The sequence below is a fragment of the Esox lucius genome, chromosome 18 (genome assembly GCF_011004845.1).
Source record: "Esox lucius isolate fEsoLuc1 chromosome 18, fEsoLuc1.pri, whole genome shotgun sequence".
NCBI lineage: Eukaryota > Metazoa > Chordata > Actinopteri > Esociformes > Esocidae > Esox > Esox lucius.
Genome location: NC_047586.1, coordinates 9,211,082 through 9,235,011, shown reverse-complemented (window position 1 = coordinate 9,235,011; position 23,930 = coordinate 9,211,082). Strand labels below are relative to the sequence as shown.

Here is a 23,930-nt window from a genome sequence, read left to right as displayed (position 1 = left end):
AGAGAATACGCTAATATTGCTCAGTGCCCTACTCATTAAATATGAAATAAAACAGATACAAATAAATATTAACTATGTTTTTGTCATTTTAAAGTTTTTCATAAGGTGCTAAATTTTAGAGACAGAATTTAAGCTACCACTACAATTCAATAATGACCCATATCACAGTGTTGATAGGTCTATTAGCCTAATAATAATAAATGTATACATTTCCATCTGTTATTCTCGCAGACATTTCTGTCAGGATGTTTCATGAAACCAAAACTGACAATTCAACCTAGATAAAACATCATTCGTGACGTCAATGTATTCACGTGGGCCTCCAATCAAAGTGGCTGGATGTGGATGTCATGCGCTACCGAATGTTGGCCGTTTCCTCTGTACCATCATGATACCGACGGAAGGCCTTTACCTTCGAAAAATAAAATAAGGAAAACATTACTTGCAACGCGAGATTCTTAGGTATCAAACAATATTATGCTTTTTCTCTTGCGTTACACGCTTCTGGTGTTGAGAAGGGTCTTTTCATTTTTTGGAATATAGCCGACAGGGATGCCGTTTAACTGCGTAAACATAATGGCTTTGGTTCAGCATCATAGACTCATGCTGCTGTTTTGTATGGTGACTAGCATTCACACCCGGTCTTCTCAAATATCGGACTTAAAATCCAAAATATCAGGTGTGGAAGAGCTTTTAGAAGAATTCCGCAAGCAGCTCCAACAGGACCAGACGGATAACAGGGATGAGGAGGATGTGGTAGACGTCTGCCTCGGGGATTTTAACGCAGTAGAGGAGCACATCATCCGAGCGAGGGCATCCATTGAGCAGGGGGCTACCTTCCTCTCGGTTCCTGACCGGGTTTACAGCTGGAAAGACTGTCTCCATGCGTGCTGCGCAGACCCTCACTGCACATTGGCGGTCGTTCAGGAGGACTTGAGACAGTCGGACGACAGCCTAAGCTGCTATTTGTTCAACTGCACCTATAGAAATAAAAACGTTTGCTCGTTTGCCGCACAGGCTGGGTTCAGCGCCTATACCCGGGCTCACAATGCAACAGGGCACCTTACTTTCTCCATTGGCAATGGAGATGCAAACAAATTGGCCCATTTGATTAGGAGACCTACGGAAAAACTTGGTGCTGAGGATGGCAGTCAAATGCAAGGTACGGTTGTCTTTCAGTATTCTGTTTATTCGAGAACAGAAATCCCCATTTTTCAATAAGATACAACATACTTGCAAGTATTTTTGTCTACACCAGTGTAGGGTAAAGTGTACTGCATAAAAACTGATATTACTGTACATGATAACTACTGGCTGATAATTCTGTTAACACAACCTCTAGCAACTATCAGACGGGTGTTTGGGTTTGGTTAATCATTTGCCATTTGTCCTCTGCTTCTAAAATGTAAAGGTTAGCTGTGCTCTGGGTTGCTTTCAGACATGGACGAGCCGCCCCGCAGTGATGCCGGCCAGGATGTGGTAATCCAGCTGCCAACTGACTGGGCCGTGCTAGACGGCCGGGACAGTGTAGATGACCAAGGCGTCACTCGGTACAAATGGGCCCTGGTAAAGGGTGACCCGGCCATCAACATGAAGGTAAACACTTAAAAGCTTCACTGAAGTAGGTCATTCTTCCACAATTGAAAGTTGCAAAATTCAAGTCGCTTTGGTTATTTTCCCACATGTCAGTCATTTTGAATGTGATAGTTCAAATGGGTGATGGGTGCAATTTTGGCAATAGAAAACTTGTCAAGGAAGGAAAACAGGTCTAATTTAAAATACATATGCAGTTGAACTGGGATGTATTCATTGTTGTGAAAGTTGTCATAACAAGGAGCATTATTGCAACTAGGATTAAAAGAAAATAGGCACACACACAAATTTGAGGAATTTAAGTTAGAACCTTTCATTTTTCTATGTGCCCAGATGCACTATATTCATAATAGCAGGTTGCAAAGCATAATTTTGGTGCATGTTAAATTAAAGCATTGAAGAGTAGTAAATGTGGAAAATATAAATTCATAAATCCGCTAAACTAATAACGTCAACCAGTTTTCTTATGGGCCTTGTTCCTTGGCAGCAATATGAGCAATATATTTGGAACATCAAATCCATTAAATCACAGCAAATAATTACAGTAGTAATAGAATAATTAAAATAGCAATAGATTTGAACTGGTGCTTAAGTATCTTGATTATTTCAGTGTGGCAAGGCAGTTAGAAATCTATTTGGTAACAAAAAGGTTGTATTAAAAGGCATTTAACCGTGATTGCTTCTCTGCTGCAGTTGTTGCTGTAAAGAAGAGTGTGCTTTTTGTCAACTCACTCAGCCTTACTGTAGAGCCCTGCAATAGAAACCATAGTTTTGGTAATGAATTGTTTTCAGTTTTCTACAGTTTGTGTGTAGTTAGTTTGGTCAACATGGAGGTTTGCATAATAGTGTGGTCAGAACTCTATCATGCACCACTGCACAGACAAGATGAGAGTTTCTTATAAACCACCCTGCCCCAAGGACAAGAGTCCTATTGTATGCTGCCCTCTTCTCTCCCAGGAATGCTGAGAGGCTGATGTAATATAAACCAGTGAGTTAACTAAATAAATCCCTCATGGTTTTAGTTGTGCTATATTACCATTGTAACGGTACAGTTTTCTTAAGTATTGTTTTCTTTCTAAAATGTTACTTTCTCTCATCTCCAGGTAACCCATCCAGGGTTACTTAAGATCAGTGGTCTACAGGAGGGCGTCTATATTTTCCAGATGACTGTTACCGACATTGCAGGACAGAAGAGCTCGGACAATGTCACTGTGACGGTGCTAGCTCCAGAACGCCAAGCTAAAGGTGAGCTCAAGTGTTTGGAATTTAGTGCTTTATTCAGTTGAGCAGTGTTGCCCCAGTCAAATGGCTGGCTGCCTAGTATGAAATAGCCATTCATACGAACAGGCATTTTAATCTGCATAGAAGGGACACTAAATTGACATGTATAAATCATCCTGGACCAGCCACTTTTAGAGTAATGAAAGAACCAGGCTGGCGGCTGTTTAGATAATCTTTCAAGACACAAAATAGTTTTAACCCTCAGCATGAAGGTCACTGAGCTCTTCGTCTTTTCCCTCTAAATAGTGAGTCTTTTTTTCCCTCTAACTGGTGTGTCTTTTCCCTCTAACTAGTGTGTACAGGCCACTGTTCGCAATACCAGTTCATGTGTGATGATGGCTGCTGTATTGACATCTCCTACGCCTGCGATGGGAAGCAGCAGTGTCCTGACCGCTCGGATGAGGCCTTCTGCCAGAGCTGTGAGTCAGTCAGTCTGTCTTCTTGTCACGGGATGGCTATGGAGGGCAGTAGTTACAGGGTTATGACACTTTAACATGTTGAAGAATTTAAGTACACCTGTCAATGCGGGGGGAGACAACAGACCACGTCAGGTCATCTGCGATGTGAACACCAGTGAAGCTTCTGATCCTCTGGATTGTCGCTCTGTTAATGCCAATACAGGCATGCGGCTCCCGCAGTTGGCCGTGGCCTTACAGTCCCTTAGGTTATGTATGGACATGCAATAGTTACAAAACAACTATTTTGGACACTGCATTTGTTTGGACGCTTAACACACTCTGACAGGCTATTGTCAAAGGTGACTTTATATTTTCTTACTGGTGTCACTGCTGGTGAGGATGGCCCAAGTGTTGTTGGAGCTCTGCCAGCAGTCTGCTGGGGTTTTATACATAACAACTCGGACTACAGACAGTAAGGGCCCCCCAGTGTTATTCCCTCACAGCCCAACTGTGTCTTTGCAGCCAGGTGTTTGAATCAGGGTCGCAGTATAACCAGAGTGGCCGGCTGTCCAGCAGAGGACAGCACCACCTCGGGTTGTCGGTTTGGGAATGTGTTCACCTCTGCTGCATGTGGGCTGGTGACAAATTCCTGGTTGAGCGAGTAGGGTGTTAAGAAACAGAGCAGCTTGGTGAGACACAAAAGTGGATCAGATCTATCTCCAAGTCTTCGGGACCTGCTGTTGAGTTGCTGTGACAAGAAGAGCCATAATTATTTATTGGACATTAAGAAATTGGAAGGGGAGGAAAAAACATGTACGTAAAGGTTTTTCATTGGACTTGTAGTTTGGCGGGTGGCTGGCTTGAGTTCATAAATCGGCCTGCAGTCAATGAATGACGAGTCGGTGTGTGTCGACCCTGTCCGCTCTGTCCTGTCTACAGTTGATGGGAACAGGAAGTCAGTGACCCACCCCTCAGGTCAAACCGTCTCGCAGGTGCCTGTGGCCCAGCCAGAGGATACAGAGGACCACTCCATGACCCAGGGTGGGCATAGGAAGACCATGGAGGAGGCCAGACCACCGCCACCACAAACCCCACAGATCCCACAGTCCGTTGACAGGAGCCGGGTTGTGCCTCACGTCCTGCCACAGCCAAGTCACAGTGAAGGGGAAAGTCCTGTCAGTAAAGGTAATGTTGTACAGCTACTATCACTTAACAGTAGTTAATTCCGGTTAACCCAGAAGCAAACGTTTTGTAGAATTGGTTAGATGCTCGATTAAGTTCCAGGTCCATACACATCAAGAGACAAAAATAGAACAAGGTATGTAACTACAACAAGGAGCTTCATACTCTATCTTTGCAAGTTAGGGGTAAGCCTGTGGGTCAAATGTACTATCCCATCTCAAAATTCGAAAGATTGTATTCCTGCTTATGCTGCTTGATATGTTACACATCCTATTGTATTATGGCAGATCTACTGTACCAATTACACTCACCTAAAGGATTATTAGGAACACCTGTTCAATTTCTCATTAATGCAATTATCTAATCAACCAATCACATGGCAGTTGCTTCAATGCATTTAGGGGTGTGGTCCTGGTCAAGACAATCTGCTGAACTCCAAACTGAATGTCAGAATGGGAAAGAAAGGTGATTTAAGCAATTTTGAGCGTGGCATGGTTGTTGGTGCCAGATGGGCCGGTCTGAGTATTTCACAATCTGCTCAGTTACTGGGATTTTCACACACAACCATTTCTAGGGTTTACAAAGAATGGTGTGAAAAGGGAAAAACATCCAGTTTTGCGGCAGTCCTGTGGGCAAAAATGCCTTGTTGATGCTAGAGGTCAGAGGAGAATGGGCCGACTGATTCAAGCTGATAGAAGAGCAACTTTGACTGAAATAACCACTCGTTACAACCGAGGTATGCAACAAAGCATTTGTGAAGCCACAACACGCACAACCTTGAGGTGGATGGGCTACAACAGCAGAAGACCCCACCGGGTACCACTCATCTCCACTACAAAAAGGAAAAAGAGGCTACAATTTGCACAAGCTCACCAAAATTGGACAGTTGAAGACTGGAAGAATGTTGCCTGGTCTGCTGAGTCTCGATTTCTGTTGAGACATTCAGATGGTAGAGTCAGAATTTGTCGTAAACAGAATGAGAACATGGATCCATCATGCCTTGTTACCACTGTGCAGGCTGGTGGTGGTGGTGTAATGGTGTGGGGGATGTTTTCTTGGCACACTTTAGGCCCCTTAGTGCCAATTGGGCATCGTTTAAATGCCACGGCCTACCTGAGCATTGTTTCTGTTTATGTCCATCCCTTTATGACCACCATGTACCCATCCTCTGATAGCTAATTCCAGCAGGATAATGCACCATGTCACAAAGCTCAAATCATTTCAAACTGGTTTCTTGAACATGACAATGAGTTCACTGTACTGAAATGGCCCCCTCAGTCACCAGATCTCAACCCAATAGAGCATCTTTGGGATGTGGTGGAACGGGAGCTTCGTGCCCTGGATGTGCATCCCACAAATCTCCATCAACTGCAAGATGCTATCCTATCAATATGGGCCAACATTTCTAAAGAATGCTTTCAGCACCTTGTTGAATCAATGCCACGTAGAATTAAGTCAGTTCTGAAGGCGAAAGGGGGTCAAAAACCGTATTAGTATGGTGTTCCTAATAATCCTTTAGGTGAGTGTATGTTTAGGTAGTCTGTTTACAAAAGATAGCTAAAATCTAATTGGTTATTTAATGCACATGAATAAAAGCAATATCTTGCTTTGAACAATAATCTGTTAACCTTCAACAAGGTTTTGTTAGGCCGTGTAGGAATTTACGCCTGAATTATGTCTGCACTGGCACCAAGCAGAGGGTAGTGGAGTGTGTTAGCGAGTGACAGATTGTCCCCCTGCAGGCAGCCATTGAGCTGTAAAGCTGACCTGGAGACTTTGGAGTGAGGCAGAATGCAGGCCACACGGGCACTCTAAGACATGCGGAGCTGCTGTCGGAGTGAGCCTTTCACCCTCACGTCCGGTCCCGGGGCTGGAACAAAAACCTCCTCTGTCCCCTGCCCACCCGATCCCTGAGTTAGCGCAGATAGGTGAAACCACCTGACCAAACCCCCCCCCCCCTCCGTCTGTCCCAGCAGAGCCCTGTACGGAGCTCCCTGCTGTGGGGCCTTGCAAAGGCATCTTCCCACGCTGGTTCTATGACCCCGTGGCTGGAGAGTGTAAGCACTTCATCTATGGAGGCTGCAAAGGAAACCACAACAACTTCCTGCAGCAGCCAGACTGTGTCAGTGAATGCATGAATGGAACAGGTGGGCCTCTACAAGTCAGTTGGATTCGTTTCAGAATGATCTGGACCCTGATGCAAGTCTTCATTATATGTTGTCCCAGGTGTATATCATGTAAACATGCAAGTACGCTTTTTGATGACGGAAAATCCTTTCTCAGGTCCTGCTTTCGAGTTAACGACCGTGGCACCTGGCCCCACCACAAAACAAGCAGGGAGGGGTAAATTAGTTTGTGATGATTGTTTCTGAAAAGGCCAGTATATTCCGCTTGTTCCGGTCTTATGCAGTGTCTCCATTTACAGCTGATGTCCTTAAAGTGACCATGAAGTGGCCAGAGATCAGCCCGCAAACAGAGAGTGACGTGATCCCAATATTCAAATCCCACGCAGGACACCCTGTGCCAGAGCCAGGTCTGTTCAACAAACACACCAGCTTAAACAATCTCTGTAACATATTAAACACGCAGGATTCTAGATAGTACATAACCTGTGACTTGCCTTTCCCTTTCTTTCCTCCCCTGCAGGTGCAATCCTTCCATTGGCTCTGGGCCTGATCATCACTGCTCTGTTGCTGCTTATGATTGGCTGTCGCATGCGGATGGTCCGCCACAGGCTGAAGAAGACCCGCCCCCTCACCACGGAGGAGTCTGATTATCTCATCAATGGCATGTACCTGTAGCAGCGGGCAGGAATGGAGGCCCCGGTGAACCAGAAGGAGAGCGCTATGTCTCCATAGGCAAAGAATAAGGTTCCAAGCAGGTTCTATTTATTCTGTTAGAATGGGATCCGCCCTCTGCACGGAAGCACCACAGGCAAACACAGCGAAACTGTCAGCTAACTGGTAGCCAGGACAAACGCTCTATATCGTGACTGTGTAGCCCGTCTCAAGGTTAATTCGATTTAGCTCACACGACATGCCAGGGTAGTTGGATCACAAGAGTAAACCCACACAGTACTCCCGAGTCATTGGTGAGTGAGCTAAATCAAACAGACCTTTTTAACGGAAGGAAATGTTCTTGCCATTTTTGGGTACTGCTTGGTGTGAAAAATTATGCTTTGTCTGCTTTTAGGTTTGGAAAGAGTTGCTGTCCTCCTTCCATGATGTCTTTCGCCCTCAGATCTATTTTAATATTACAACAAAAACATTTAATGTATTATTAATGTATATTTTTGTTGGAGACACTAGGTAGTACTTCATCCCATACACAATTTTTCAGCCACTGAGTGGCATTGTTGTGCTTTTAGAGCTCTATTGAGACTGGAAGTAAATTTACCTAAGAATGCAGTCAGCGATTTCAGGCCAACGGTTGTAAAAGTGGTGCTGTCGTGTGGAGATTTCTATCAAAATATTGTTAACTTGTAAGTAACGAGTCACAAATATATACAGCGAGTCACAAATACATAATGCCACTGTCAAATAAAAATCACGGTTAAGAAATATATGCATATAGTTCCACAAACGTGTCAAAATCCAAAAAGCAATGATGAATCGTTAACAAATACAACAGATGATTAGCAAATAAATGTACAATGGTCTTTGTGAATGTTACAGCATTTGTCACCTGCGTTTTACAGATTTGACAATTGTGTTGCATATTTGTGAGTTGCATTTCATGGATCAGTTGCCTAAGTAATTCAGATTAGGAGCTTTTTAGGACCTGGTTATGCTTTGTCCCCAGAACCCCTATATGTTTAAAATGTACTTTCAAAATGACTCAGCACATAATTACTTGTATAAATAAAGTGTTGGGTAGTAAGAATGATTTATGTGTACACATTTTTATATCATATTGTACATTTACATTGTGATCACACAACAGCCACACAATGCTGTGACCGTCCTGTCAAGAGCTGTTATTTACTGTGTTATCTTTCTGCTACAGCCGATACTAAAGCTATCAACCCAAGATCCTGGTGTACAAGAGTTTGTTTGCCTCAGTCTACCGTCGGTTACACAAGTCACCTAATAGACAATGTAGTAGAGCCGAGAATGAGATGAGCTAACAAGCTGATGTAATGTTACTGCATGCCAGAGGTAGTTAAAAAAAGGCAACAAGCTAGCTACACATTGAGCAAAGCTGACTAATGTAGCAACCAAAAATCGTTATATTGTAATTGTGTTAATACAAATATTATTGTCTGAACAATTTACTAGATTATATTGTCTATTAGGTGACGATTGAGTAGTAAGACTGGCAATATTCAATAAGTTAACTGGGTGATGGAAACTTGCTGGTTAGCTGTAGACGTCAACAACATACAGCCTAAAATGATTCTGAATAGTAAAATGTGTAAACATAAATTATACTTATTACCCAACACTTCATTTACATAAGTAATTATGTGCAGTGTTATTTTGAAAGTACAGTTTAAACATAGGGTTTGGAACCTGAGCATAACCAGAACTAAATAGGTCCTAATCTGGATTACGTATTCAACAGAACTGTAAAATGTGACTCACAAATATACACCATCATCCTTTGTTGAAGATGATATGCTAGGATATGCTATAATCACAAATGCTATAATAATCCTTTGTTTTTGTTAATCATGATTTGTTTTTGGATTTTGACATATGTTTGTGAAACTATATGTATAGATTTCTTGACAGCAATTTTTATTTGACAGTTGCATTATGTATTTGTCACTCGCTGCTTACAAGTTCACAACATTTTGATAGAAATCTCCATAGTGTCGAGTCAAAAAGGTTCCCCAAAAATGTTGTACTATGTCGTATAGGTGCCTGTTTGTTCTCCATGTCATCAAAACCACTCGCTTTCAAACTTGTAATGTCATGTTAGTAATTGACTGAGGTATGACAGCAATTCTACTCAGTTTTCACACAAATAAACAATAGTACACATCAAACAAAAAATTGTCAACTTCCTATAGTCAACTTCCATGTTAAGTAAACTTATCTATATTTTGAATCAGGCCCTTAGTGCCACAATGCTTTTTAGGCTTCTGGACTGACTTAACATTTTTTTTTACCAGACATCTTTGCAATATGGGGATAGCAGGCTATGTAACTTGTACAATCCAAAAATGAATTGAATTCCAGGAACACCTATATCAAGCCATAAGGCATTCTAGGCTGTTGTTTTTCTTTAGAATCTCTCATTTTAAATAGTAGATGTATCTCAAAAGTCTGTATGCGTTGATTGTATGAGATAAAGTAGACTCTTGAACAACATGTGTTTTGTGACAAAAGTGTTGAGTGTTTTAATTGGTAAGGGACAAAATCTGAGTGTGGATTCATGTCCTACCAGTTTTTTTAGCAAGGAAATGGCAGTAAAGGTGGTGTATTTATTGAGAATAGACAGCTTTTAGCACAAAGAGGGACAAAACCATAAGCATCGCTTTATTTTCTTTTTTGCCATTCCAGAAATTGTGAAAGCCATGGATCATCCAAAATAAATGTGCTTCTCAATTCCATGTTTTTTTTTTTTTTTTAAAACAAAAGACATTCATTCGCTTTGCACTGAGGTTTATTTTGGCAAACCGCCGGCTACTTTGTTTAGAGTCGGTCATCAGTAAAGCCTACACGCAGTGTCGTCATAGAAACCAGAGGCGGCACACGATACATCACTGGGGAAGCACCACCGTGGACAGGTGGATATATAGGCGTTCCACTAAGTGTTGAGTTGCATGTGTTTCCAACTGCATGAGTAAATCTAGGTGTAATAGGCCTATCTACTATGCCATGTAGTGTCGTCATGTGCTGCATGTAACAACTGGATGTGGGTTAGAGTAGCCATTTATGCAGCCTGCGTGCGCCGGTTTAAATACTGATAGCGGGAGGTGTGGGTGGGGGGGGGGCAGCTGATAAATGTTAACAGAGCGGGATATTTATTTACAGTCAGATCTTCAGATGCAATCTGTGGCAAGACGATATTCATCTCATCAACTCAGGTTTTCCTTATCAGAACAGTCTGTCAGCATCTATTCACTCAGCTTTGATGGAGCTGAAATGCATTGTTGTGGAAATGTTTGACTGCTCAAGATGTAACCATGACAAAAACAAAACAAATCCTGCAGCAAATCAAAAGTCAAATTCACAACAGAAAATAATGCAGGCCTGGAAGGAAAAAAAAAGATTCTATCCCCAATACTATTTTATTTTGGTTCAATCTCTAACAGTCTTTTTCCCAACCTTTGGGGTTATTCCTTAGCATGAAACTCTAACACCAAGGTAGAGTTATTAAAGAAAACAAAAATCACCATGGTTTGTTATGTTTGAAATAAATCCAATGCTGTTGTTGGAACCAAAAGGTGACTCCTGGCTCTCACTGAAATGAGGAATACGGACAGTCAGTCGTCTCAAAGTTCATCCCTGTGAAAATAGAAAATAGTAAAATAGTAAACATTAAGTGATAGAGTAAAACAGGACACACATGTAATTAGATATCAATATCCTCGTCATGCTACGGCAGGCCAAGGCGCTCCCAAGCACAAACTGATTCAGAAAACCCAACACTGCAAAATCCTAATTTCCCTATGGTTACTGGATTTTCTTTACCTTCGGATTAAAACCCTGGATAATATGCAGTAAAATGATGCTAAACATCTCTAGTGGACTTCTTCAAAAACAAGGATGACACAGTTGACATGCTCTCAACCCAGGCATTATCGCAGCCAAATGCTAATAATCAAACGTGTTTTTATTTGTTTTACGGCAAATGAGCTTTAGAATTCCCAACTTATTTATGGGAATAAAACCTTAGAGAACGTGCAGCTAGTTGCCATGGTATGGAAGAAGCAAATAATGATGACAAGCAGCAAACACGGCCCCTTGGGATCCATTATCTGCTCCGGGCCAAACCATTTCACCTTTGCCCACTGTGTGAAGGAGAGGGGATAGAGGGAGTAGGAAGTCACTTCCACCTGGACCACTGCTTCTCTTTGTCTGTTAAAGGCACGTAAATCACCCCCATCAGGGGCTTCATCTTGGTGCTGCCGTCCTCCAGCTTGTCATACTGCTCCAGCATCTGGTTCCCTCCGGCAGGCCCCACAGGCAGAATCAGCCTGCCACCAGGCTTTAGCTGGTCCAGGAGCTGAGGTAGGAGAGGAGACTCGCTGGGTCAGAACCACATACCCTCTAGAGACCAAACATTTCCAGTTACCCACACAAACAGGTAAGAGGGTTCTTAAGCTGTCACATTAACAATGCATTGGCAGGCTTAGCAACAAAATATGCACCTATGGTGTAGCTAGAAATGTACAGACCTAGGGGACTGACAATGTTACACAGCACAGAGCACACACTAATACTCCTCCTGACACAAAACCTGACATTATCGTATGACTACTGTTTCATTTATAAAAGAGAGTCCATGCCAAAGTTGATTCCTAGGGATGACAACAGACACCGCACCATTCTCATGGATGACAACAGACACCGTACCATTCTCATGGATGACAACAGACACCGTACCATTCTCATGGATGACAACAGACACCGCACCATTCCTAGGGATGATGATGATGATGACGGACACCGCACCATTCCTAGGGATGATGATGATGACGGACACCGCACCATTCCTAGGGATGATGATGATGACGGATACCGCACCATTCCTAGGGATGATGACGGACACTGCACCATCCCTAGGGATGATGATGATGACGGATACCGCACCATTCCTAGGGATGATGACGGACACTGCACCATCCCTAGGGATGATGATGATGACGGACACTGCACCATCCCTAGGGATGATGATGATGACGGACACTGCACCATCCCTAGGGATGATGATGACAGACACTGCACCATCCCTAGGGATGATGATGACAGACACTGCACCATCCTTAGGGATGATGATGACGGACATCACACCATTCCAAGGGATGATGGTAACCAGAGGCATTGTGACTTCTATTAACCAGGACCCCTCTGTTTTGCTTGGTTAGTGTGGTTTGGGAACATACTGCTTGTGGCACGTTGGGTGCTGCGGCGCCCACATGGATGGCATCGTAAGGCGCCTCCTCTGGATGGCCCATTCTCCCGTCTCCCACTGGAACACAATGAACAGGTAACAGCAGTCACCCACCCGCTGGCAGCCACCAAGCAGTGTCTGCCCCAGACCCAACAAGCAGGCCACACTGAGAAGCAGAGCACACATCGAAGCTGAGCCATGACAGCTCTGCCGAGTTGCTGGCCACTGACGCTGATGACGGCTGACTGCAGCAGCAGGACAAAGCAGGCTCTCTGCTTTTTATAACTCTGGAAACACTGCTACACAATTTAACTCAGCTGCTTTGCCTTCCTATCCCAAGGACTGACTTAGTCCATTAGACTACATTATTTATTTTATAGTCAGTGTGTCACCAGCCCTATGTGTTTTTTTTTTACATTTTAACTGACAAATTTGACATTTTCAAAACAGTCAATAATAATGTAATAATATATATTTTTTAAAGTCAAACATACCTATTAGTTTAATTCTACCAGACGTTATCAAGCTGGGGTCATCTTTCTTTACATTGTTTATAGAGTCGTCTACAAGTTCCTTGATGTGATCAATTCCTATCACCTTCCCTTTGGGACCTACCTGGTAAAGACAAAACAGGAAGGTATAAAAGTCTGTCTCGTCGAACATTACACGGAACACCAAATACAACAACAACAAAATGATAATGTACCCCTGCCACCAAACGTCTAGCGTCTATGTCATGTGTTTACCCGTTATCATGTGTAGCTCACCATTCGTGCAAAGCACACAGATAGGATTCCACTCCCGGAGCCCACGTCCAGAGCTTTGGCCCCCTCATACAGCTGATCGTGCAGCAGCTCCAGGGCATAGGCGTGCTGGGGGATGGATCAATATACACCTGCATTACCACCTGTCAGGGTGCCACTCACAAAAGTTTGGAACATGCTCAGTTGCTATGAATTATACAGGCAAGACAATCAAAGTCATTGACAGTTCTAACTGAAGAGAACAATTTAAACATGCAGTTTAGTAACAGGCCTATGCCTACCATGTGTGGAGCACTGATAGTTGCTTGATAACCTTTGGAGTCAAACACAGGGACAGTTATTTTCCGGCAGACATGCTTTTCCGTTGAATTTGGACTTTCTACAAGCTTAAGTACCTATTGACTGTGGGGAGTCCATGTAGGGGTTGCATCTGGAGAAATGGCCTCGGTCTGTGGCCAACATGACCTCATACACCTTGTCTGACTTGATGATCCCATTCTCTGAGAAAACAGGAAAACACCGTGTTTAAAACGACTGTGCGTTTCCAGGGAGTCACACTCTGCTGTGTCATCAAAGTAGTCCCACAACAGGACGCTCCACTGACAGTTAGCGGTAACAGTGGGATGTGCCAGCAACAGTCGGTGCCGCTGCTCTCATTACACCCCAAGACCCTGGGCCCCAACCTTACAACTATGCAGCTCAGTAGTTGCCAGAATACATTACGTTCCCAGATGGACAAGTAAAATTGCAGATATACATGGCATACTAACATATCATGCGCGCACATTTAACCATGCGGGTAACAGAGCATCATGCAGCTAAAACTTTCACTGGACAAGTCCTTCGACCCCAGCAGTTTTTCCGAGTTGCTTCCATTTACTTTTTGCTTTGCAACAGAATCTGCACAATGGATATAGCCCATAGTTCATAGTATAGGACACGCAACCCAAAATTGGACACATTTAAATCCAGCTTAGGCTACAGTTTGAGGTTAGCCTGAATGGGCCAGAATGCACATGACACCATGGGAGGGAGGGTGGGTGGAGATTTTTTTTTTCTCCCCAGACCTCAACCTTTGCCAATTAAATATTCATCCACATCATCATCACATTTTACTCAATCATGTGACTGTCAGCACATATTAGACTGAACACCGGCCTTTAACTCTTCTCATGCAGAAGAAGTCCCCAACATCACATATGTCCGAACATACAGACATTCTATTTCTGTACAGCAGCACTATGAATAAAGCCATGCAATTTAAATGGAAACAAATAAATAAAGTGCCCTGCCCTGGTACCAAAGCCTCAGCTGCAGTCAGAGAGAGGAATAAAGCAGTATACTTGGATGACGTGTGTTTTAGCATATACATTGCTATTAAGGGCATTAACCACTTTAAAGTAGTTGGATTCATGTTTTCATTTGTAGGGATCACTTGTGAAGACAAATCTACCATTTCAAAATGGAGAAATCCTCAATTAAGTTTCCCATAGGGCATGCACTGGCAAAAACCATAATGAAAACTTTGGAGGTGCTTTCTCAATCCTTCTCCATGGCTACAGTGCTTGGCTGAATACAGCCCATGTACTGTAACTGTAGCCAAATCAAGTTGGACACTGTCAAAAGCAAGCCAACAAGCTGCATTCTTAATGAGTTCTTTATGGTTTCATTACATGACAACTGTAGCAAATGGGTGCATTGGGGAGATCTGATATAATCAATCAATCTACAAGCTGTCATTTCATCATCGCTCTCATGTCAACTCCTACTTCCTTAGTGTATTGCACACATAGACACACCCAAACAGGCAATTGTAGCTGGTTTTACAACAAGACTAGCTACCACAGTCCTACTGTGGTATGTGTGACTGGAATCCAAATTTAATACTGCACAAATGCATATGATTACTGATTATCTGTTGGAACTGTTAATAACCACAAAGTTAGATAATGTTTCTCCCCAATGGCAATGTTCATCCTACAATACAGTAGCTACAGTCAGCATAGTGCAATGTAAGGCTTGTATGCCCCGCCCACAGGCTGGTTACCACACTGCTTTTGATGTTCTAAAAACAGACATCACAGTAATCAGTCGAACTTTCCATGTATATACTTTAGTAGTTACCTAATACTATTCTACAGTACTCCAGGTTATAGCCCTTAAAATGCTACTATACCTCCATCTATTAAATGGTTAGCTTTCAATTTACCTAGTTACGTTTATTTTTGGTTCAGCAACACAACAGAGCTGTGGCTTGTAATTAGTCTGTTTAGCTAGTAACTTAGCTAGCGAGTAGCTGCTAGTATGCCAGCAAACGAGGTTGTGCACAACATGACGCAGGTAAAATATCTTAGGCTCAAAAGACTGCATTTAGGCGAACCTCACCGCTCAGAGACCTGTCCTTCAAACGACAGGCTGGATACCCATTTTCTTCTCATCCCAGCCCAATGATATCAATATGTAATTCAATACAGATCTCCCGGAGGGAATTGGCTAAGCTAAATGAAGACACTACTAGTAGTTATAATACTTCATACACTAAAGGCTAGCAATGGTTAAAAAGCTGGTTGCAGATTTGCAGACATTAGCTAGATATTATTAGCTTGTAGTTTGACTAGAAGGACACCCCAGTGTGCAATGTTCAAAAGTCAAAGACTAGTAGTAGCCTAGCTACAATTACTACTAGTAGTACTAGCCCGACCGTTGTCATCGTGTTTTGGAGAAAAAAGCAAATTTTCATAGATGTCTAATTTTAAACGCTTAGCGAATCACTAGCATTACATATTGCATTAACTTACTGCGGAGGTTGTTTACAAGCTCTGCGTGGCTGGCTCCTCCAGATTTCCAGGCCATTATTAAACACACTCTGCGGAGCAAGTAGAGAGCAGCTGTCAGTGCCGCGCCTGCGCCAACTCCTTTGCCTACGAAAGTGACAACCTCCAACACAGATGGAGCGAATACGTCACGCGACATACCGTTAGTTTGCAGCTTTTTGCACACGTTTAGCACATAAATAAGTAATGTTTGCAAATTAGGTAGCTTATCCAAGATTTATTATTTCTGGGTTTTTGACCCACAGATTTGATTGCCTGAGCTAGTACCTGTCTTCCACCCTTACCCACTAGGTGGTGCGCGAGAGCTTTACGCCACGTTAAAAACAACCTTTTTTTAAAAAAACAAAATGCTTTATTAACAACAGATTACAACAAAGTCATAAAAAATTACTACTTTGTACATTGCCAGGGTTTCTAAATTAAATTATTATATTTCTATAAACACGTTTTCATTATACATTACAAGTTTCCATTGTTTTCTTATTTTTCATTTTACATAAATCAGTACCATATTGTAAAACTTAATTTTCAAAGTATTCAAAACAACCCCTGAGTTTAGTTCACCTTTAATTTTTGAAATGGATGTCATTTATTTCAGTGAAGACCGTCTTCAGTTTCATGGCATCGGAAAGCCATGTAGTGGTTAAATTTGCCCTTGCAAAGTAAATGTTGCATAGAATAAAACAAACTTAATACGTGTTTCAAATGTTTATTTTTTATCACATATAATTATAAGTAACTGTAGTATTATCAACTTTGACAGTAAGTATATCAATTACTTCCCAGGGCAAAACTGGTTAGGCTGACTGAAAAACAACGTTCTGGGCCACAAAAAGTTGTTAAGGTAAAACAATCCAGTGCTTTAGCGCTTTCACTGTAAATAATTATGTTTTTAACTTAAGACATTTTTTGTGATGAAAATGGGCACTAAATATTATTGAGAAGTCATTGTTCCGTTTATTGCACAAGTGCAAAATTGCACAAACATACAAAATTATCAAATAAGATGTGTATAGTGGATGCTTCAAAAACTGTGTTCAGGACCTGAGACCAAACACACTGTCTGACGATGCTTGTCCCTCTTAGGCACCAGAGCCTGTGTAGTGATGACCCGAGAGGACATTATGAGAATTAGTTATTTATTTTCTAAATGTATGTTTGTAAGTTGTGTTTGATCACACACTCCAGTACTAGAGGTGGGGCATGCACCGTTTAAAACGATTGTTTGCGGAATATAATTTTGTCCTTTTTGGTTGTTATGCGCCACCGTACTGGCGGGATTTCAGGGGTCAGTATATTTCGAAGGATATGGTTTGGATATTGGTAACATTAACTATATTTAAGTTAAGGTTATTCTAATGGAAGGCATCAATGCAAAGTACGTGTCACAGAAAATCAGTAAAACCAGATGGAGACCAGTCTCATCTTCGTCTTTACAGCAACCAGACATATTTGCTACTGGGTCTTGGGACAACGAGGTGAGGAGTTTACTAGTTAGCTTAGCTGCTAACTAGCTCCGGTTTGTATTGTACTGTCTGCACTTTGTTCTATTATTCTCTGTCAGTAAGTAGAAACCTAAATTCAATTTTCCTAATTGAATAGGCACATTTTCAGTTCTGTTATTACAGTAATATCCAGCAGTGTGTATAGGCAGTCTTTGCAGACAGAATGCTGACATCTTCTAGTCACGTGGGTTGCGTCAACCAGTTAGAGTTGACGTTGACTGAAATACTACGAGTCATAATACCCATAAAACCTTGCGGCTCTTTCGGCCATTATAGTCACCATTCATTTTTTCCGTAGGGAATTTTTAGAACCTCTTCAAATAAGATCTGTGTTTCCTGTAGGCTGACACCATCTCACCATTTTGATAACTATGTAAATATATATATAGACACGGTTGATTTAGCCATAAAACGACGGAAAGCTAATTAGCCGCTATTGCGGCTATCTTGCAGAACGACACTTTATGATGACGTCATCACCAAGCGCAGCATCAATACAATTTATTTATAAAGCCCTTTTTACATCAGCAGGTGTCACAAAGTGCTTTTACAAAACACCCAGCCTTAAACCCCATGGAACAAACAACAATAGTGTTGAATTTCAGTGGCTAGGAAAAACTCCCTAAGAAGGCCGATATCTAGGAAGAAACCTAGAGAGGACCCATGCTAGGAGGGGTGACCAGTCTTCTTCTGTCTGTCCCGGGTGAACATATTAAGAGTCCAAATTGTTATAATTAATAAATGTATGTGGGCTGAGTCCAGAGTCCATTTAAACCATGGGGTAGCTGAAAAATATGGAATGCCATTTAAGTCATTATTGAATAAATAAATATGGCTATGAAATAAATGAGGCAATAAATAAATGTATCAATACATAAATAGGTTTTTGTTTCAAAATGTTTTTTGAATGACTTATTTATTTCAAGGTACGTTTATTTCATAATGTCACTTATTTTGAGGGACTTATTTCATAATGACACATTTTTTTATTTCAAGGGACTTTTATTTCATAACAATACATTTATTTCATGACATATTTCCAAATGGTATATTCAAATTAATGGGACGTGTTTATCTCAAAGTTTCAGACCAAAGCAACACTGAATCACTAAATTTGAATATATGAGAAGGTCATGAACATTTCTGGCAGCTGGAAAGGATAGTAGGATGTTGTTGCTCATTGTTCAGATGCGTGCAATGTCTGACTGCGTACTATAATGGAAAATGTATTTATTTCGAGGGACTTATTTCATAACTTAGTACACAAGGAAATTATGCATACCACTCTAGCTGGCACTAAGACATTCGTCAGTATTGGAGTTGTGTCTCGGGAATAAAGTAACCTATGTACCGAAGTCAAGTTTGATCCTAATGGAGCTCTTATGACATCTGTACGGCTGAACTTGTGCATCTCAATAATAGCCAATGCCGCTGCCTGGCCACAATTATTGAGTTTGGTAATTTAACACTTGACTTAAAACAAATAAGGGTCAAGTTCAAGACTGAATACCTGTTGCTATATCACAACCCTCTACTACAGTAATACTACCTGGTCATACAATACAAGCTAAATGTGTAAATAGAAAAGTATATTCAGAGTTTCAACACATTTTCAATGACAGCATTAGAAGTAAATTCTTTAAGGTAGTATCCTGGATAATGTTTATTGCTTATATATCAATTATATGGATTTTTCCTTCTACAAATCTTATGTATCTTGCTAGCTACTCTCACCAACACAAGATAAACTTTTTTGTAATCATTTTGGCCCTGACCAAATCTGTAAGTTGGCCCTCGCTGTTGCTGCACTTCTCCACATGGCCATTCAATCTTACTAATTAGCATGGACACTTTTGTGGAGATAACTGAATCAAATACGCTGACATTTGTCACCTTGTTCTGATGAGATTTCATTGGTTAAGAAAACGGTGAGCCATTCCATATGTTAGATGTATCCCAGCTAGCTCTGGGAGAGGTTTGGGAACCACTGAGTTAAGCTGAGGCACGAGGGGGTTTGGTGTATGGCCGTTACGCCGCGGCTAAGAGGTGGTCATAGACACAAGCATCGCTGAGGGTCTGGACAGCGCTTAGCGGTGATATGTTAGCTATATACCACAAACCCCTTATTGCGATTACAAACTGGTTATCAACGTAAAAGTGCTGAGATGTCACCTAATCACTGTTTAGTAGATGGTCTGTTGCCTTTACCAAGTTTTGACTGCTAATTCAAATGTTTATCAAGTAGTGTTTACCCCTCTGCATGGTCGTTAGCTAAGATTACAATTGGTTGGACGTTTAAAGTGATGATAAATTATTTGGTTTGATGTCAGTGTAAAGCATAATTGCTGTAAAATCTCAGCCTTGACATTTTTATAGTTGGCAATGTCATCTCTTTTGGCATAACTACCATCATTTTCAGAGGTGTAAAAAGTACTCTAAAAGTACTGTGCTGTGTTCACCAGTTTTAGGAAGATCCTAAGGAAGCGATAAATGACCAGGTTAACAGAGTTCATAACTAACCAGTGACTTTAACTGATCATTTACATTCTTCCTTTATAATTTCCTGATCACTGGTTAGTTGTGAAATCCCTTTACCTGGTTACTTAGACCATAATTAGATACTTCCCTAAAGTGGTGAACACAGCCAAACACAGTTGAATAGTTTTACTTTGTACGTTTTACACCTCTGAACATTTAAACATTTATGACTGATTGCGTGACGACATGTCATTTTCAGGACAACAAAATTTCCCTTTGGTCCATCGGAGATAATGGGGTCTCCGGTATGGATGATGAATTTGAGGGAGACCCTCAATTAGTTTGTGAATACAAACATAATGGGGACGTTATGGACCTTCAAGTAAGTTCATTGTCTAGAAATGTAAACTTTTATTCGACATTTGTATTTGGTCTTGTTTTTTTTGTTGTTTTTTTTCTAATGAATGTCAATCATACGGTGTGTTAGTTTCTGGATCAAGACAGAATAGTGACGGCATCATCAACTGGAGCAGTGACCATCTTTCGGCATAACCACAACAACCAAGTACGAATGTTAATCATAATGAAGATTTACTAACAACCTAGGATGCATCAGTTACACTTGTCAAGTTAGCCTGTGAGACATTTGTCCCAACAAGCATCCGTCTTTCCTGCAGACATTGTCTGTGTCTCAACTGTGGGAAAGAGCACACCATTATCCCTGCGGCAAGGCTCCGTGTACCGGAGTTGTGTGTAACAGCCCTGAGATTGTAACAGTCGGAGAAGATGGAAGGATAATCCTCTTCAGATCGGACCAAGAAGGAGTGACCCGCACGATAGGTCTGAGCAAGAATCCTTTAGTGGCAAAGCCTTATCTGTTGATAAGGGTGTACTGTCCCGTAGGAGCTATTGTAGTTGTATTCTTCTCTGGTAATGCACATTGTGGGTTTATTTTTTTTTCTGCGGCTGCATTTTGACCCGGCAGCTGACATGCCTATTTACGAAAGCCATCTAATACTGGCATACTGCTTTTATTTCCTGTCAGAAAATGCCGATAGTAGCACAATCCATGCTGTGACTTTCCTGAGGACCACTGAGATCCTCACCGTCAATTCTATTGGGCAACTTAAACTATGGGACTTCAGGCAACGGGGCAACGAACCATCCCAGATTCTTTCGTTGTAAGATGATTGCACGTTTGTGGATTTTTATGTGACAGTTTTCTCATGCCCTTACGTTTATGCAATATGTAATTTTATTTTTTAACAGTTGGTGATTGTTTTTCCCTCCCAGAACAGGCGACAGAGTCCCACTGCATTGTGTTGACAGGCATCCCAACCAACAGCACATTGTGGCCACTGGGGGTCAGGATGGCATGCTCTGTATCTGGGATGTGAGGCAAGGCAAAATGCCCTTTTCACTTATGGAGGCACACTCTGCTGAAAGTAAGACACAGTTATGGAAGTATTTGATTTTAATTTTTTTAACTAAAACAGCATAACTGTCTTTAATCACTGTTTTATTTGGAAAACATTTTGTGCTCACAGTGTGGGAAGTCCATTTTCATCCATCCAATCCAGACCACCTTTTCTCTTGCTCGGAGGATGGATCATTGTTACATTGGGAGACTTCCTCAAATTCAGACACACCATCATTCTTACAAGGCAAGTTATCATAAATCTTTTTAGCTAAAGTCCCACAAAGCCGGACTGTTGTTTATTCATCTATGAAAGTATATATAGCCTCCTTTTTATTTGGCCTGTTAATATTGTTGTAACGCCAATGATTATCAGAACTTTATTTTTTTTGTGGGGGTGGGTCACCAGGTGGACGAAATGCAAGTATTACTTCGCGCAGCGCAATAGCCCCAGCAGGTGGGAACCAGTCCCTGATCAGTGCCTGGCTTACTGGGGATTCTGGAAAGGGACGCCTTGAGACCACTCACATGCTGCCCAGCCAGACCCTGTCTGTGAACAGTCTAGATGTGCTGGGACAATGCTTGGTGTGTGGAACTGACGGAGAGGCTATTTACGTCAACAGACTGGTCCCTATTTAGAAAACGTTTTCATGTCATATAATTTGACCGGCTGGACTTTACTTGCCTTAAATGATGAAATGTTGAAATCTTTTCAGTAAAAAGTCTCACACCTGAGGATTACATGATCTCCATCAAGAGAAAGTATGTAAATGGAATGATTGTTGCTGATAGTCCTGAAGTGAAGTAGAAGACATTGTAATTATCTCTGAAATATAGTTTAGACTTAATAAGTCCTACTATCGGTTGTACCTGAAATTGTGCTTAGTTTAAATCACAGCACTTTGTCTGGCATTGCTATTGGTTGTAGAAAATGTAACTTGTGTTCTGCAATAAAACATTTTTTGGGGATATATCTGTTATAATTTCTGTTAATGCATAACTTTGATGTATAACAGAACTTATTACATACCATATTTAGGTCAAAGTTTTTATAAATTGACTTTTGACATTTGGTTTGTGCATTGTATTTTTTGTGAGAAATCGGCCTTTGTTAGCAGGATACAAAAATTGCATTTTCTGCTAGGCAACATAGCCATTTTGGTGGGTGTGGCTACGTTTGGCCTGAAGCACTACCTACCCAAAAAAATTACCACCAGCAAATGGCGTTACATGTTTACTTTTGTGTTTTTATTTTGTGATGAATAATTTAATATAGTTTCTGTTTTCTATACCTCAAACCAGGAAGTCATAAGATTAACACATGCAAGGTCATGCTAACTTAACAGACAACCTAAAAGAGTTTGCAGGTGCCCAACCCACCTAAAGAAGCCACTACTTGAAATGTAATCACCAAAACATGAATCTCATGTACCAAATCCCTAAACCATGTCTGCAAAATTACAAACACAACGGCCATGGTGGAAGACACCGGCTGTTCACACCAGAACAGGAGACCGCTATTGTCAACATGGTGGTGGCAAACGATACCATTAGACTATGAGAAATCCGGAACCACATAATTGCAGACAACACCATATTCAATAACATTAACCAGATGGGCTTGTCTACATTGCATCGTTTATTACAGCGCCGCCAAATCCGGATGAAACAGGTCTACAGGGTGCCGTTTGAGCGAAACTCATAGAGGGTTCAAGAACAGCGTTATGAATATTGTGCAAGTACTATACTGTGAATTTACTATTAAATCAGCACTGTATAGACACATTACAGTACTATAGTCCAGTGTGTTGTGCCTCACCATATTGACTGCTCTAGGTCTATTTCAAATCGTCTTTGTCTGTTTCAGTGAGTCTTGGAGCTGGATGCCGCTGCAATTCAGCACCTTAATATTTACATTGATGAGGCTGGCTTCAACCTAGCCAAAAGAAGGGGACAACATTATTGGCCACCGTGCCAGCGTAGAGAGAATTTCACCACGTGAATGTCCCTGGACCGTGTAGAGGGAATATCACCACGTGAATGTCCCTGGACCGTGTAGAGGGAATATCACAACGTGAATGTCCCTGGACAGCGTAGAGGGAATATCACCATGTGAATGTCCCTGGACAGCGTAGAGGGAATATCACCACGTGAATGTCCCTTGACAGCGTAGAGGGAATATCCCAATGTGAATGTCCCTTAACCAGCAAGGTGTTCTCTGTCACCATTCCAACCTTGGTCCCTACAACACCGCCCTTTTCATCACATTCCTGGACACACTACATGGTATCCTCATTCCAGCCGGACAGAGGGGTGGACCAGAGCAGCCCAGGTGTATTGTCATCTGGGATGTGAGTTTTCCCCAGGCTGCTCTGGTCTGCAACTGGTTCATTGACCATCCACAACTTATTGTT

The 23,930-nt window shown here is 41.7% G+C and overlaps 3 protein-coding genes across 6 annotated transcripts; 2 read left to right on the top strand and 1 right to left on the bottom strand.

Moving 5' to 3' along the window:
• The first annotated feature begins 331 nt into the window (after positions 1-331).
• On the top strand, positions 332-10,410 carry lrp11 (low density lipoprotein receptor-related protein 11). 2 transcript variants are annotated; one of them, XM_010882903.4, is made up of 9 exons: positions 333-1,162; positions 1,439-1,596; positions 2,697-2,838; positions 3,168-3,293; positions 4,212-4,457; positions 6,431-6,601; positions 6,738-6,797; positions 6,880-6,987; positions 7,101-10,410. In XM_010882903.4, exons 1-9 carry the CDS (start codon positions 553-555, stop codon positions 7,253-7,255), a joined length of 1,776 nt encoding a protein of 591 aa, XP_010881205.2. In that variant the 5' UTR covers positions 333-552; the 3' UTR covers positions 7,256-10,410. The 2 variants fall into 2 exon arrangements, with proteins under 2 accessions (XP_019911961.2, XP_010881205.2); XM_020056402.3 differs by lacking the exons at positions 6,431-6,601; positions 6,738-6,797 and having other exon boundaries at positions 332-1,162.
• On the bottom strand, positions 9,917-16,220 carry pcmt (protein-L-isoaspartate (D-aspartate) O-methyltransferase). 2 transcript variants are annotated; one of them, XM_010882905.5, is made up of 8 exons: positions 16,081-16,220; positions 13,678-13,782; positions 13,564-13,595; positions 13,286-13,390; positions 13,013-13,133; positions 12,511-12,596; positions 11,407-11,630; positions 9,917-10,909 (listed from the first exon to the last, which is right to left on the bottom strand). In XM_010882905.5, the coding sequence occupies exons 1-7, from the start codon at positions 16,133-16,135 to the stop codon at positions 11,451-11,453; spliced, it is 684 nt and encodes a 227-aa protein (XP_010881207.1). In that variant the 5' UTR covers positions 16,136-16,220; the 3' UTR covers positions 9,917-10,909; positions 11,407-11,450. The 2 variants fall into 2 exon arrangements, with proteins under 2 accessions (XP_010881207.1, XP_010881206.1); XM_010882904.5 differs by having other exon boundaries at positions 9,925-10,909; positions 11,461-11,630.
• Positions 16,221-16,885: 665 nt separating this feature from the next.
• On the top strand, positions 16,886-22,483 carry nup43 (nucleoporin 43). 2 transcript variants are annotated; one of them, XM_010882902.4, is made up of 8 exons: positions 16,886-16,960; positions 20,359-20,481; positions 20,587-20,664; positions 20,777-20,939; positions 21,145-21,280; positions 21,393-21,544; positions 21,647-21,763; positions 21,926-22,483. In XM_010882902.4, exons 2-8 carry the CDS (start codon positions 20,407-20,409, stop codon positions 22,153-22,155), a joined length of 951 nt encoding a protein of 316 aa, XP_010881204.1. In that variant the 5' UTR covers positions 16,886-16,960; positions 20,359-20,406; the 3' UTR covers positions 22,156-22,483.
• The last annotated feature ends 1,447 nt before the right edge of the window (positions 22,484-23,930 follow it).

Coding starts and splice junctions, on each gene's coding strand:
- lrp11 (XM_010882903.4), top strand. CDS start 553: ATGCCGTTTAACTGCGTAAACATAATGGCTTTGGTTCAGCATCATAGA. Junction 1,597..2,696: donor ACCCGGCCATCAACATGAAG/GTAAACACTTAA, acceptor TCTCATCTCCAG/GTAACCCATCCAGGGTTACT. Junction 4,458..6,430: donor GGAAAGTCCTGTCAGTAAAG/GTAATGTTGTAC, acceptor CTGTCCCAGCAG/AGCCCTGTACGGAGCTCCCT.
- pcmt (XM_010882904.5), bottom strand. CDS start 16,135: ATGGCCTGGAAATCTGGAGGAGCCAGCCACGCAGAGCTTGTAAACAAC. Junction 13,391..13,563: donor CTATCAGTGCTCCACACATG/GTAGGCATAGGC, acceptor TCCATCCCCCAG/CACGCCTATGCCCTGGAGCT. Junction 11,631..12,510: donor CACCCAACGTGCCACAAGCA/GTATGTTCCCAA, acceptor CTCCTACCTCAG/CTCCTGGACCAGCTAAAGCC.
- nup43 (XM_010882902.4), top strand. CDS start 20,407: ATGGATGATGAATTTGAGGGAGACCCTCAATTAGTTTGTGAATACAAA. Junction 20,940..21,144: donor AGGAGTGACCCGCACGATAG/GTCTGAGCAAGA, acceptor ATTTCCTGTCAG/AAAATGCCGATAGTAGCACA. Junction 21,764..21,925: donor CACACCATCATTCTTACAAG/GCAAGTTATCAT, acceptor GTGGGTCACCAG/GTGGACGAAATGCAAGTATT.